The sequence below is a fragment of the Lycium barbarum genome, chromosome 12 (assembly GCF_019175385.1).
Source record: "Lycium barbarum isolate Lr01 chromosome 12, ASM1917538v2, whole genome shotgun sequence".
Classification (NCBI taxonomy): Eukaryota; Viridiplantae; Streptophyta; class Magnoliopsida; order Solanales; family Solanaceae; genus Lycium; species Lycium barbarum.
The window spans coordinates 78544576-78560411 of NC_083348.1; the positions used below are offsets into that span (position 1 = coordinate 78544576).

Genomic DNA, 15836 nt, shown 5'->3' on the forward strand with positions numbered 1-15836 from the left:
GAAGACAAGATAAAATAGCTTAAAGAAGGAGATCAAACCTTGTGATCTTCTTGATAAAGCTTCTTGACAATGGTACTGGTTTCTTGTATTCAGCTAGAAGAAAGAAATATAAAGAGAGAGAAGGGAGTACAGCACCACAATATGTTCTCTGCGTGCAGTCCTTTTTTAATTTGTGCTACAATTTAATGCTCCCCAAGTTTTCTTTTTTCACAGGTTGCTGGTTCACTCAAATGAATAGAATGATTAACTTTTCTGAACTAAATCATTCTTGTAGTGATTTTCAAAAGGCGATTTTTTTGCTAAGATTTAACGCACCATTTTTTTATTTTTTTTTGGGTTTCTTCAAGTTATATGCCAAATTTTTCCATGAAGTGATTCACTTAAATGATACTCCTAGTCAATGAATGAACTTTTCTAATTTTCAGAGTTTTCAGAGATGGATCAGTAGCATCTCGTAGCTTTATTTGATAAGTATGTTGTTGTTGTTTTTTTTTTTTTTTTTTTTTTTTGGGTTTAAGATAAGTGTGCTTTGATATTAGCAGTACTTAAATAATTTTGCTTTCACTTTAACTTGATTTGCATGTTCTCTTTACGGTTTTAATCCCACAAGTGGGGCATGGGGAGTGGGGAGGGCAGAGTATACGCAGACCTTACCCAGTGAGCCGAGAGTCTATCAGAAACAGTCTCTCTAAACATTTTATTTAATTTTCTTTGTCTGTAACTTTTATCGTTAGCACATTAATTCTGAGAAAATAACAAAATGATTCCGTATGTTTTGGCTAGGTCTAAAATGAAGAAGTCCGGGTTCAGCTAGAATGAGGAGTGATGAGGTTAGTTACCAGTGTTAGGGATGTTTTAGGTTCGGCCTAACCCATTAAGTTTGATATAAACCCGGTATTATCTTAATAACTTCATTGAATATGTATAGATTGTTAATTTAGAGCCCAATAACTTAAAGGAATTAGAATTCATTTTTTTGCGCGGATTGCCCTTCTTTTGGGGTGGTCTTTAAATTTTGCTCCTCAAATTTGTGGTCTTTAAATTTTGCCCCTCATATTTGTGGTCTTTAAGTTTTGCCCTTTGCTTGAAAAGGTGGGCGAATACATGAAGTTCTGGGTTCGAACCCCCGCTCAGGCATAAAATTAAAAAATAATTTCGCAAGGCAGGACTGGGGGAGTGTATGTCGGATCCAGCATACAATCTTTAAGGAAAAGCTAAAGTTATGCCGGATCCGGCATAACTAAAAGTCTACCCCATAAGGCATAATTTTTCCTAAGACATAGTTTAGTTATGCCTTATGGGGCAGAATTTTAGTTAAGGCATAACAAAATTATGCCCCATAAGGCAAGAACTTTTCTTAAGGCATAGACTTTGCCTTATAAGGCAAAGTTTAAGTTATGCCTTAAGGAAAAGTTCCGCCTTATGGACATACTTTTAGTTATGTCTTTTGGGCACACTTTTTAGTTAAGGCATAACTAAAAGTTTACCTTGAAAAGTAAATATATATATATATGCCTCAAGGCAAAGTCTGCCCCCTCCGGCAGACTTTTAGTTAAACATAACTAAAAGTCTGCCGGAGGGGGCATAGCAAAATTTAAACTTTGCCTTATAAGGCAAACTTTTAGTTATGCCTTAAGGAAAACTTACGCCTTATGGGGCATACTTTTAGTTATGTTTTATGGTGCACACTTTTAGTTAAGGCATTACTAAAAGTTTACCTTGAAAAGTTAAAAAAAAAAAAAAATACATATATATGCATGCTTCAAGGCAAAGTCTGCCCCTTCCGGCAGACTTTTAGTTAAACATAACTAAAAGTCTGCCGGAGAGGGCATAGCAAAATTTAAACTTTGTCTTATAAGGCAAACTTTTAGTTATGCCTTAAGGAAAACTTACGCCTTATGGGGCATACTTTTAGTTATGTTTTATGGGACACACTTTTAGTTAATGCATTACTAAAAGTTTACCTTGAAAAGTTAAAAAAAAAAATACATATATATGCTTTAAGGCAAAGTCTGCCGGAGGGGGCATAGCAAAATTTAAACCTGTCTTATAAGGAAAACTTTTAGTTATGCCTTAAGGAAAACTTACGCCTTATGGGGCATACTTTTAGTTATGTTTTATGGGGCACACTTTTAGTTAAGGCATTACTAAAAGTTTACCTTGAAAAGTTAAAAAAAAAAATACATATATATGCTTCAAGGCAAAGTCTGCCGGAGGGAGCATAGCGAAATTTAAACTCTGCTTTGCAATTTTTTTTTAAATTTTTGACTGAGCGGGGGTTTGAACCCGGAACCTATGGGTTTTAGCCGAAGGGCAAAATTTAAAGACCACAAATATGAGGGGCAAAATTTAAATACCACCCCAAAAGAAGGGCAATTCTGCGAATTGCCCATTAGAATTTCAAACCCATAAGTTTCAAATTCTGACTTTGCCTCTGCCTCTGCCGAGGTTAGCTCTAGTAGGCACACAACATATAAGTTTGTATGTGTCGAGGAATGAAGAGTAGTGCATGAAAGCAGGGGCGAATTTAATTTATAGGTAAATTATGAGACACGTGAACCTATGGTCTCTCCTTAAAACTAGGTATTTTATGTACATATATTTTTTAAAATTGGTCTAATAGTATTTGTTGGCACCAATGCTACAAGAGGATTAAATGTGGTGCATTTGAAAAAAGTATTTTTTTAAATAAACTGTTCTTAGAAGCTCGGCCAAACAGGCTATAAAGCTCGTTATGAACCAAATCTAGCTTTTAGGTCTCGTGCTCAAACTGAAGCTTAAGCCAAAGTTGCCCCTATTAGATCTCTCAATTCATTATAAGTAAATCTTAAAAAGCCAGTACCATTTAATGGGGTCCATTTCACATTATAGGCTAGTCCACTGAGTCCACGATTATTCATGAGATAAGTCACCTCGATTTTGTTATGGCATGAAGGCATGAATTATCTTAAAATATTATGCCTACTTACTCTAAGTAGAAATTGAACCACATCTGACACCAAATAGGCTATATGTGATTAAAGGTTGGATTTTTATCTCAATTCCAAGGGGAAAAAGGGTCCAAAACTCACCCATATACAATCCGAAGTCTGTCACTTTGCCTTCATTACACTTTAAATCCGTTCATACTTCTAAAATTTACCAGAAACAAAGCTCCAGCATGAAATGGATTGACACACGTCAAAATTCTACAAAAAGAAAAGTTCAAAGGTACCCGTTAATTTTTACCATAGTTTAAATTAGCCTGAAGTTTGTGCACCATAGGAATCATTAATCAACAGCAAAAATGAGACTCCTTCCTACCCGCTAGGATAACATTAGACAAAAAATATAACGGACAGTTTAGTACAAGAGCAAATTCGACCCTTCACCCGACTATAAAAATGAGCCATGCATATGAATACATCATATAAGACGCTCACACAATAAAGGAGCGATCTTTGAGGTGACCCTCAACACTTCCTTTAAGGACTGAACCACAAAACTAGTCTTCATCAATACTACTACGGATATCACAATGTTAGTACATCCCATCCTATTGTGTCTGGAATTTTAGGCTCACTTAAAAGTAGGAAATCAATATAACCTGAAAATTAAACTACCGAGTCCAAGTAAGTTGTGCAACAAGCAGTGTCAAACTGGTTAGGAAACTAAGACGGATGGCAATCATTGCTAGTGGAAACAGAACATCACTTCTCACTATAGAAAAAGAGCAAAGGGGGTTAACTGTGTAATATAGAGTCAAAGAAACAAAAGACAAGTCCACTAGCACGAAGTTAGCTCGCAACCTACGTTACATTTGACTGATGACAAATATGTAAAGTACAACCTCGAAGCATAGGGCAGCAGCCAGTCGACTCTGAATTTTAGTTACTTCCAAAGCAACACCCTGAAAGGCCACTTTCACACTCACTACAGGACTCCAAAAAAGCAGGAGGCAGGTAAGAGATTAGTAGCCGTTTTGCCATAGCTGTTGAGACTGCTTTGGCTGGCCTTGGGAGCCGCCACCCAATGACCCATCTCTCGGATTTTGCTGTTGATGTTCTAATGAGATCCCAGCCTGAGAATGGTAGAAATTTGGGTAGCCTAAAGATCCATGGTTCTGCAGTGGCTGTTGAGCTTGCCTAAATCCACCACTTTGCTGGTTTTGACCTTGAAAACCATAATATGTGTTAGCAGGAACAGCTGACATTGTCCTTGATCCAGGTCCATGAAGCCACATAGCTGAGTTCTCGCTCTGAAAGGAAGGGAGAATGAACATATACATGAGCAAATACTGAAATAATAAAATACAACAAGCACAGAAAAATGATACAACACAGCATTCCTACAGCTCCCTTTCAAGAAAAGCGGGAGCTAAACAAAAAGAAGCTAACCAGACGAAAGCAGTTGCTATAAATACTATAGTTCAGAAATATATCTAAACCTATTACATTAGAGAAAGATTGGGCCGAGGGTCTATCAGAAACAGCCTCTCTACCCCACAAATGTAGGGGTAAGGTCTGCGTACACCCCAGCCTACCCAGACCCACCTGTGGGATCACAATGGGTATGTTGTTGTTGATTACATTAGAGAAAGACAGAATTGACGGCATTTTATCATATTGACTTTAAGGAATCGAACGGCTCATATACCAAATGAAATGCTTACCTGCTGAAGAGACATCAAATGATTGGTATCCTTGTACTGAGAGCTCAACACATCATCGTAATTCAAGTTAGTACCAGACGGAGCAGCAGGGGGGTTCATTGGGAAGTTACCAGGGATACTTGCTGTATTTCCAAAACCACCATACCCAGAAGCAACACTAGCTGACTGAGGTAAGCTGCTGACAGAAACACTGTTCTTATATTGAGGGAGCACTGCCGCTAGCGACTGATGGTAAGTACTGTTACCAGCAAATGGTTGCTGGAATGCAGATGGCATATATGTATAGCTCTGAGGCATAAAGGGATAACTGATCATGTTAGCAAACGGTCCCAGAGGAAGTGTTTGTTGGGAATATGGATGTACAGCAAGATGTTGGGGCACAGCAGGTCCAGTGGAGGCACTAGTTCCAGAAAGAGTGTGCTGTGCAGGCTGTGATGATGGATAACCAACAGTCTTCAAAGACTGCAAGTCAAAAGATACAAAATCAATTATGAACATCACGAAAATAAGAGATAGGGGCAAAATCATTAAACTTATTACTCTAGAAAGGAAGAAGACATAAGAGAAGAAAATCTTCTGTCCACATCTTACACCACCTTTTCATAATAAAGGAGAACTATAATAGATTTATACAATAGCTTTTGTATGAATCGTCAATTGAGCTTCACTCCACATTCCTCGTAGAGGAATCGATTTTATAGGTCCTATAGGAGTCGGAATTTAGCAACTTCTATTGTGAATCTTTAAATTTCAGGTTATTAACAAGTTATTACCCTTTCTTTTCTTTTGCAACAACCAAAAGAAAATCTTACATGAGAAAATCAAAAGGTAACAATTTTTATAAGAAGCCAATCGTACTAATACTTTTTTGATAAGGAAAACCAAAATATAGCTTTGTTATAGGAAAGTTATACACAGCTTCAGCCTCCTTGTTTTCCTAAATTCAAAGGGTGAATTTCCTTTCCTCCTTTCAACAAGCAAGAGCCTCTAAACTGTACCACACAAATATATCAAGTTAGCCTTTGAAATACTATGGAAATCCATGACGAGTATTATTCTCTTCGTATACAGAGTGAACACTATAGGGGTTTTACAAACTACCAAAAGTTGGCTGCTAAACATTTGGATGGATGTTAGGAGAGATGACATTCAAATTTTAGTTTTCAATAGCAAAAGCTATCTTCAAACTATCGTTCCCAATGTTAAGAGATCCCACAAGTGTTAAGAGTAACTATATCCATTATGTACATTTCCATTTATGCACAAATAAACAACCATAACAACCATTAGAATTACTTCAAGTATAAGAAAAGCGATATCTTTTGCATTTTACATTACATGAAAAATTTGACAAGCAACACATGAGCAATATGCCAAGTGCACATGAGGAAATAGACGTTCACTAGGAAGAATCAATAGGCTCCATCAGGATAGCATTACCTCGGGCAAGGAAATTGTTGAACCGCCAATTGAAGAAACAGAGTTGCCATATTTCGCTGCCATTGCTTGTGTTGCAGAAAACTGTGAATATGCGAGATCAGACTCATGACCAGCATGAACATTAGCTGCTAACAAAGTGCTGGGCAACGAATTTGTGAAGGCCTGCTCAAACAAAATAGGAAAATGAGCAACTCACTGTAGAAAACTCTGGTGCTAGGCTCTCTAAAAATGAAATGGTAACTTAGATGTTCCTATTTTGCTTCTCTTTTACACCATTGACCTGCCACTCCTCCTACGGGAGAAGCAGGTATTATAAGTTTTATCTTTCTGGAGTTTGTAAAACTAAAACCAATTCACTATACATTACGATTTACAAAAATAGCAAATTATCACTTATACCAAGTATGCCCAAATAGTGGTGCAGACCTACATTTTTTATAAGTTTGCCACTATTGTTCTATATTTATCAACTTCAAAAACAGATTAAGCAGAACGAAACTCTTAGCATTAGGCACTTCATAAGAAAATCCTATGAAAAATGATCACAAGAAAAGGGCAGGATCACAATAGATCAATTCCTTTATAGTGTACTAACAAGTTCATAAGAATCATGTTGTACTTGTGACATCTGCCAAAAATTAAGTTTCAAAGAACTAGTAATAATTAGACTCGAGAGAGTCAGAAATGGTCAAATCATTATTAGATTTTGAATGGATCAAGATTCTTAGCAGTTGACATCATTCCCACGCAAACCAAAAACAGAAACACATTTTAAGAACGGACAAGGGCCTAAAATACCCTCAAACTATTAGAATTGGTGCAAAAATACCCTCCATCCACCTTTGAGCCCCCAAATACCCCTGTCATCCACCTTTGAGCCCCCAAATACCCCTGCCATCCACCTATGGGGTCTAATATACCCTTATTTTCTAACAACCCCATGTTGACACCCAATTTTGTCCAATTTACATCGTTAAGCTTCTATTTTATTAGATTATTAATTTTTTTTTTATCACAACTTGTAGTCAAATTTCTTGATGATCTCTATTACTATTATTACTTTTATTATTACTATTATTATTATTAATAATAATCTTGAACTTGGACGGATTTTTCGAATAGATTCGGGTCCAAACTTCTGTCATTTTGTTCTTTGCATATTAGATGAAAAGAGGAAAAGTTTCGAATTCGCAATTAAGGAGGATATTAAGCTATGATTTTTATGATTACTAGTAAGAAATTAAGGTGAATGAATTAAGGAAAGAAAGTGGAATTGAAAAGAGAAGAGAAGAGAAAATCAAACTAGAATAAATGAAAGAATATAAAAGGCACAAAGAAAGGGATTTTGTAGCCATGGAATTTCGACGAGAATCGGGGAATATTTGATTTTAAGGAAATTTAGAGATGACGGGGTCTTAGGAATTTGAGTAAATAACAATGAGTTATGGATATTTGGTTTTGGGGGTAACCTGATGCCTTTGGGGATTTTTAGTTGGAAAGGGATTATGGGCTGGGTAGAAACTTCAGGAAATGGGTGAAAAAAAATTATTTGGTTTATTTGGGGAATATAGTAATTTCAAATAGATTTTCATGATTATAATAAAAGTAGAGGGACAAAATATTTTGGTAAATAGTTTTATCACTTGTACTAGTAAAGTAATCATAGAAATATAACAACAACTATAAGTGTGACGCTAATACAAAAAATATGTTTAAATAAATATTTATAGAGAAGACAAATAGGATTAACACTGCAATCAAGCCAGAAGGAGAATAATTGCATGAGTGATTTTTTTTTTCTAGTAAAACGAAAAGGTAGTAGTAGCAGTAGCAGTAGCAATAATAATGATGATGATGATGATAATAATAATAATAATAATAATAGTACTAATAATAGTACTAATAATAATAGTCCTAATAATAGTACTAATAATAGTAATAATAATAATAATAATAATAATAGTAATAGTAAGAATAATAATAATAGTAATAATAATAATAATAATAATAATAGAGATCATCAAGAAATTTAACTATAGGTTGTGATAAAAAAAATATAATTAATATTAAAATAGAAGGTTAACGATGTAACTTGGACAAAAGGATGGACAAAATTGGGCATCAACATGGGACTGTTAGAAATAAGGGTATATTAGACCGCATAGGTGGATGTCACGCGTATTTGGGAGCTCAAAGGTGAATGACAGGGGTATTGGGGGCTCAAAGGTGGATGGAGGGTATTTTTGCACCAATTCTAATAGTTCGAGGGTATTTTAGGCCCTTTTCCGTTTTAAGAATAATCATCCCAAGAACCATGTCACAAACTTCTAAACCTAACCCCAACCTCTCAATGCACCAAAAAACAAGAGACTTCCCATAGATATGAATGCATCATCTTTCAGAACAGTATTATGCAAACATGTATCCATGCGCAATAGGCAGATTGCATAATGTGAAGCCAACTAAACACCACAATTAGACCCTCTTCCCTCTGCTCAAATATTAGAAGTTAACTACCAACTCTGAGACTCCTACCATAGCATTCATATATCATTTTAAACCTAACAGAATAGTGAGCCACTAGTGAGGAAACCCTCTCTAACCAAAGAGAGAGTGAGTAGAAAGTATAACAGAGAGAAGCAATTACTTAATTGTGTATATTTTTTGATAAAGATTATTTATTGTGTATGTCTCCATACGGGTTATAACAAGTTCAACTATAATATACAACCCCCTAAGCCAAGAAACCTACTAGAAATCAAATTCGATGTACTTTATTTGAGCAGTAGAATTCACTCCAATATACTTTCAGACAGGTTTCAGTACAATTACCTTCTAAATTGAGCTACCAAAATTACACAGGCAAACATTGAATGAAGAGCAGAGAAACTAATTACATCCTTGACAAAGGGAGGAAACTCTTACCATTACATTAGAGAAAGCAGCAAGATTTGGCATCTGGGAACTTGTCTGAGGCTGACTAAATGCTGCAGCCATTTGTTGTGCACTTTCATATGTGTAGCCAGCAGCAGAGGAGGGATAGGAGTATTGATTTCCGTGTTCATTTATTTCTGCTTTCAGAGGTTCTGGTTGTGAAGCAGAAGGTGCATCATAATTTCCGGAACTTGAATTAGTTCTATGGTACAAGTTACTCTCAGATGCATGGCCAAGAGACTCGTCAGCATAGTATTCCGGAGCTCTGCGATAATACATTAGCAATTAAGAGGAATAATTTCAGCTACCATGTTTTGCATGGGAGATTAACTTCTGACACCTCAAAAATAAGATGATTAATGTTATCCTGTAAGATAGATATTTTATACTTCAAAATGATATGTAATCTAAAGCACCGCCTGTCTTAAATGATAATATATTTGACTGGAACAAAATGAGTCCGACTATAGTGAAGTGGTCTAGAGGACTCATACAGATACATAACCCCAATTCGTTTGGGATTGAAGAATAGTATTGATTGATCTGATCAATTACTATGATGGACATTTAGAACAAGCCAACTACAAAAAATACTAAGAGTTGCAAGGACATTTGCAGTTAGATTAGTAAAAAGGCAAAATTATGCATCTCCAGGACTTAATTTGATTGATCAAAATAAGGAAAATAAGATCTCTGAGGCAAAATAAATGATTGAGAATTATCCCAATCACCTAAGTGGAGAAAGTGGCCAGCAGAGTTTTCGTATATTAGCATAACATAATTTCTACATAATATGTTGATAATTAGATAAAGCAACAAAGAATTAAAGAAAATCTACAGTTTAGAAGGAGGCCTACCTGGATCCCAAGTGCCCAACTGATGAACCATCCACCTCCTTAGGTGCATCTTCCAAAGTAGCTTTCACTGGAGCAGATGCCGAAGGCCCAGAAAAGGATCCACCAATACCAGTGCCAAAGCTACCAAAGCTCAGGTGTGAGCAGTCTGCAGTTTGAACTTGAAGATGGTCTGGGATTACAACAGAAGGACCGTCTCCCTCGGGTGGCAACTCTCGATCATCCTGTACATTTAACTGTTGCAAGTTTGCAGTAACTGATGAAGCAGAGACATTAACATCTTCAACTGCAAAGAAGATGGCAGAGCATTGTTACACAAAAATATACATTCTATAAGTAACAGAACTCCATACATGGAACAACAACAATTTGATTATGCAGTGAAACTACACTGCTTTTTCACTAAATTGAAGCTAAACAATGACATGAAAAGCAGGTCTACATGCCTCCTAGGTAGCATCTCTATGTATGCTCCTCCCCCTCAAAAAAGAGAAGTTTCTAGATGGCCTGATATTTTTTAGGATTTTCTTCTCTTTCAAATAAGGGGCCAGGTACAAAGTATGACTTTTAAGGCATCTTTCGACTTTTTAGGATAAGCACCAAACATCAAATTACTTGTCAAAAGACCACCAAGTTTCAACTTTACAGGGTATATTCGATTCTGCAGGGGAAGAACCTCTTAATAAGCAATCACCTCATGTTGAGGCAACCTATGAGTATGAACAGGAGTACTCAGCCCCCCGGCCTTCCTTCTTTACATATATCTATCAGATGCCAGTAAATTAAACAAATAATGTAGGACCATCTATAAAATATTAATAATACCAAAATGTGCATACTGCAGGAAAAGATTGATATTCTAAATTCTTATCAAAAATCTAAAACAAACAGAAAAGCTGCGAGGAGTGCATTGTTTTAAACAACCAGGTTCTTTATGCTACACTACCATCAAAAGGTGAAAAGACAAACAAAAGTGACCACCAGTAAAATTACATGAAGCTCCAAATATAGTAAGACAGAGTTCCACAAGAAGTTAAGATGAACTTTCCTGCGCTTCACTGCTTCTATATGTCCCATTCCGCATACTAAATAATCCGTACATACAAGAGCCATAACTGCATGTCAAGCTTATTTAAAGACCAAGCTCTGGGTTCTAGAACTGTATCCCTAAAACTCCACGTGCCAGTGTAGTTTCTTAAGGGGCGGAGATAGAGTATTAACTATTAACCCAGTATCTACAACGAGTTATGGGTTCGACGTCAGTTCAGAACCATAACCTTCAAATCCTGGCTCCCCCTCAGAGTTTCTCTACGGAACATGCAATGATAACATTATACTTATGGTAGAAAGGGAAATGGAGAATCCTTCGTTTACTGGAACTGCAGACTTGCCAAAGCCTGGAAGCCTTATAGGGGAAAACAAAAACAATAGCCAGTAACATGTCAAAAGAACTATGACACAAGCTGATAATAAATTAAAAGCATATTACATATTACATTGTAGGGGTAAGGTCTGAGTCCACTTTACCCTCCCCAGACCCCACATTGTGAAAGGGATTTCACTGGGTACGTTGTCGTCGTTGTTGTTGTTGCATATTACAATACCAAATCCAAAACTGTGATATACTAACCTTGTTGATGCTCGAAAGTATGATTCTGGTTTTGATATCTGTAGAGGTCATTCTCATAAAGAGATGCCCCTCCAGCATTATCCTCCTGCAACTTTCTACTTGGAGGACTACCAAGATTTTCAACCGTGGGGTCATCTGTCTCCTGAACCTCATCAATCTCAGTTTGAGGATTAATTCTGTCATATGACACGTTAGCTGGATCAGGATGCAGCTCTGAATCAGCAGGAGGCTCCGAGATAGATGGCTGCTCGATCACGGGCCATTCCTCATCAGTTGAAAGATGTTGCACCGGATAATCCCCAGGCTCTTGATGCACCTCAGAAAATTTGGAAGTATGATCATCAGAGTACTGAATATTTTGATGTGATGCACCAGAAGGGAGCCCCTGAACATGGTTTTGGTTGGCATTGACATTGTGGTGAGCTACACTCGGCACTTTGCTCTGTGGTCTACCCATCTTCACAATATCAGCCATGGAAACTTGACCAGGCACCCCGCCCCAAGTGGGTTGATATCCAGAAGAATGCTGTGAGACTGATGAAACACCATCAACTGCTGCAGGTGCTGGCCATTTACTTTCATTTGCAGCAACATCACTGTAATACGTATCAGACAAGCTGATGGTAATTATTCAGTTAGTTATTATTAATGCCAGGGACACTTTAATAGAAAGAACCACATCGTGGGGTCATGGAGTAGTCTACTGGAACCAAAAAGACGAGCATCTAAAAGCAACTGATGTCCTTTTGAGAGAAACTAACCTATTTAAGAAGTTGAATCTACTAACCTGATGGTTGTAGCCCTCCTGCTTATGTTACTTCCGGAAACTCCAGGAGTAGAAGTCACATTACTCGTATTTGATCCGTTCTCCTTTCTGTATCCAGGAGTAGGCTTGGTAGACTCTGGCAAAGGCGGTCAGAAACCAAATGATATCCTCATGAGATAACACGACAAACTATAAGAACTCAGACTTGATTCTGTTTGAAGAAGATTGTACGTTATCATGCATATACCTGATCCACCACGCCCAACATATCGTTCTGCACCTCCCCTGCTGCCACGGCCTGAATTGCTAATTGCACCACGTGGCCTGGATTCAGTTATATCCTTACTCTGAACCAAAGATAAATATGGAATGTGAAGAAATGAACAAGCCATTTGATAGAGTAACATAATAACACCTTATAATATTCTGCTAGAGCATGTAACCCATCAGATAAGAAAAAAAACATATCAAGAAGAAGTGCGGTGCACGACTCAAGACAACATAATGCACCATAATTTTTTTTGAAAAGAATAGTGCATCATCATTTATTAGTATAAAACAGAAAGAGAGCTTGGAATATCAAGAATAAGAATCAGGTGCCTGTTAAAAAGAACTTCTACGGATCAAATTTCCAAATAAAGAATCGTTCTCTTTTCTCCTTTGTTTTTAAAGATGATATAGTCAGGATTCCATCAGAAGTTAATCTCAAACCAGGGTAGTGAGAGATCTGAGGAGACCAATTTTCGCTAATCTTGTATCAAATAAATCATAAGAGAAATAGGCAAGTACTAAGGACAAGAAAATTAAAATCAGAGCTCCATGACCAACTTGTCTCTAGAATTCTTGCTTTAAGTAAAGATTACGAACCTCTTTTCTCTTTTCACGTTTGCTCTTCACCTCATGAAAAGTATCTAGCCAATCAACAAACTTCAATTAGAAGGTGATCAAAATAATGACAAACTATGGTCGCCATTCAATAAGATGGCAGACCATGTAGTACAGAATAACAAGAAGTATTATCACCTCAAGTACAATTACAGCATAGAAGAGCACAGAGGAAGGCAAACATGATTCATTGGGATTCCCTAAAAGATGGGACACTCTGAACAACAAGAACACATTCAACTGCAGTAAACCAATGTTCTAAAAGTGAAAGCACAAAAAGTATTAAGTTACTGGGGCTTTAAGAGAGAAACGAGAAGCAAACACGTGCTTCTTGACAGTAAAGTGCGCAGTTCCCAAAAACAAAAGTTACATAACAGGGAATTCAGTACTTGTACCGCCAAAATTGCAACAGCATTAAAGTAAAAGTCTAAGTAAAGATTGTAAAAGAAGATTAATCGTAATCGTAAACAAGATAAGAATAAGACAATAATTAACACAGAACGCATTAGAAAAGAAATCCTAGTACTCGAAAAGCAAAAGCCCTTAAGACCGTATTTCTTTCTTTTCTTGAATCAATGAAACATCACCTCTCTTTCTGATATAGCTTGACACATAATTATCTAAACCACACATTGCATGCTCAATCAGCTAACATAACTTTTAATAAATCTGGAACTAACTAACAGGTATAGCAAAAAAAAAAAAAAAAACAAACCTTGCACTCAAGAAACGGGTATTATCTACACATGATGAAAGTTATAAACCATATACTTCACACGCACTCAATAAAAAAGAACTCTTTTACAGATTCTATTACTTTCCTTGGTTTTATCCATAAAAATCAAATCTTGCACTCAAGAAAATGGCATTGTCTACACATGATGAAAGATACCAATCATATAGTTCACACACAACCAACTGTTGTCACTTCTTCTTTCTTTAATAAAAAAGACCTATAAGCATGAAAGTGTTGTAATTTATTATTCTCTTTTTCCTGTTCCTCAAAAAACCACACACAGTTGCTAACTCGCAGTATTTCCAATTAAAAAAAGAACTATTCTTACAGATTCTTGATTCTATCCATCAAAAAGCAGTTACTTTTACTGAAAAATTAACAGAAACACAAAAAACCCTAAAACAATATCTAAAGACAAACACCCAAAAATGATATTAAAAGAATTAAAGGTTTATGGGGGGGTTAAAGACCTTGAGTAAGAAGCCTATTAACGGCTTCATTAGGGTCCATATTACATTCTTTAAGCATAGCATAGATCTCTGCTTCAGGACAGTTTACTATCTCCTTTAAGCTTTGTACCATCTTCCTTGAACCTGCTGGTATGGATTGTACCCCACCAACTCCACCATTCTTTCTACTACTCATCCTCTTTTTCTCTGAAAAAAGAGAGAGAGAGAAAAAAAACAACAAAATACCCACACAATATATATATTTCCTTCTTTCAGATCTGTTACAGTTAGGTTTTCGTCTGTATATCGTAGATATATATCTCTCTGAAAAAGGAGGCACACAGTGGAAGGGGTTTTTGCTGATTCTCTTCTCTCTCTGTGGGTTTGGATTTTTCACAACTATGTGGGCTTTCTCCTCTAATATACTAATACTACTAATAAATACTTGTGTTCTTGAAAAACCTTTTTTTTTTCCTTTGAAAACGATTCTTTTTTTCTTAGCAGGCGTTTGGCCACAGATACTAAAATCTTTTTCTTTTCTTTTTTTTTTTAATTTTTGAATTGGCGTTGGAGCTGTGCTTGGTCATAGTTTTTGCAAATAATAGTTTATTGTTGAAATGCACTTTTTAATAAGGTTTTGGTTGTTAAAAAAAATAAAAAATAAGATTTTGGTTGTTTTTCAAAGTTTAAATACAATTTAAAGTTGTATTTGAAATTTTCAGGATTAAACACTAATTTTTTTTTAAGTGAAAAAAATTCAAAAAAAAATGAATAATTCTTATGGCCAAACGGGTCCTTAATAAAAATAAAAGTATCTCTTTTTTGTGTCTGCCTAAGCTACTTGCCTACTTGTGAATTTAGCTTCTTTTTTGCTTCCCTTTTTTCTTTTATCTTCAAGTATTTTGGTTTGGAATTACTTTTGTAGTATAAAATTAAAAATAGATGTTCATGTTCATTTGTCTACTATGAGAAATTTAGAAATAAGTTATCATTCCATACATGTTTTATTCTTACTATTAACTACTCCCTCCGGATTGAAAAGAGTATTCACTTAGCCATTTGCGCACCTTTTAAGAAAATATTAATTCCTAGATTAAAAATAGGTGATTTGACTAAACTGTCCCTAATTAAATAAGTATTGAGATTTGATCACATAGCACTTTAATAGAGGTTAATTTGAAAAAATAAGGTTAATTCTTTTTTTTATTTAATAAGTGGACACTCTTTTTGACGTAACAAAAAAAAAATTAAGTAGACACTCTTTTTATCCGGGATGGAGTATTAGTTAGAAATTTCAATGAATTGTTAATGGTTGCGGAACTTTAAAGTATGTTTGATTGTTTTCAATCATTATCTGACTTAGTAATAATTAGAGTGATATAGTAAAATTGTCATTTTATTTATGATTTTTTAAGATGTATGTCAAGTCAATACAGAATAAGTAAAATTGGACGAGAGTATTGAAGACTGCTGAAATTTTAAAATAAACTT

The 15836-nt window shown here is 35.8% G+C and overlaps 1 protein-coding gene across 2 annotated transcripts; it reads right to left on the reverse strand.

Moving 5' to 3' along the window:
- Nucleotides 1-3673: 3673 nt before the first annotated feature.
- LOC132623353 (uncharacterized) lies at nucleotides 3674-14759 on the reverse strand. Of its 2 annotated transcripts, none has more exons than XM_060338097.1 (10): nucleotides 14367-14759; nucleotides 13143-13186; nucleotides 12523-12622; nucleotides 12297-12411; nucleotides 11510-12105; nucleotides 9883-10165; nucleotides 9017-9290; nucleotides 6092-6253; nucleotides 4652-5113; nucleotides 3674-4237 (listed from the first exon to the last, which is right to left on the reverse strand). In XM_060338097.1, the coding sequence occupies exons 1-10, from the start codon at nucleotides 14539-14541 to the stop codon at nucleotides 3950-3952; spliced, it is 2499 nt and encodes an 832-aa protein (XP_060194080.1). In that variant the 5' UTR covers nucleotides 14542-14759; the 3' UTR covers nucleotides 3674-3949. The 2 variants fall into 2 exon arrangements, with proteins under 2 accessions (XP_060194080.1, XP_060194078.1); XM_060338095.1 differs by having other exon boundaries at nucleotides 11510-12126.
- Nucleotides 14760-15836: the final 1077 nt, after the last annotated feature.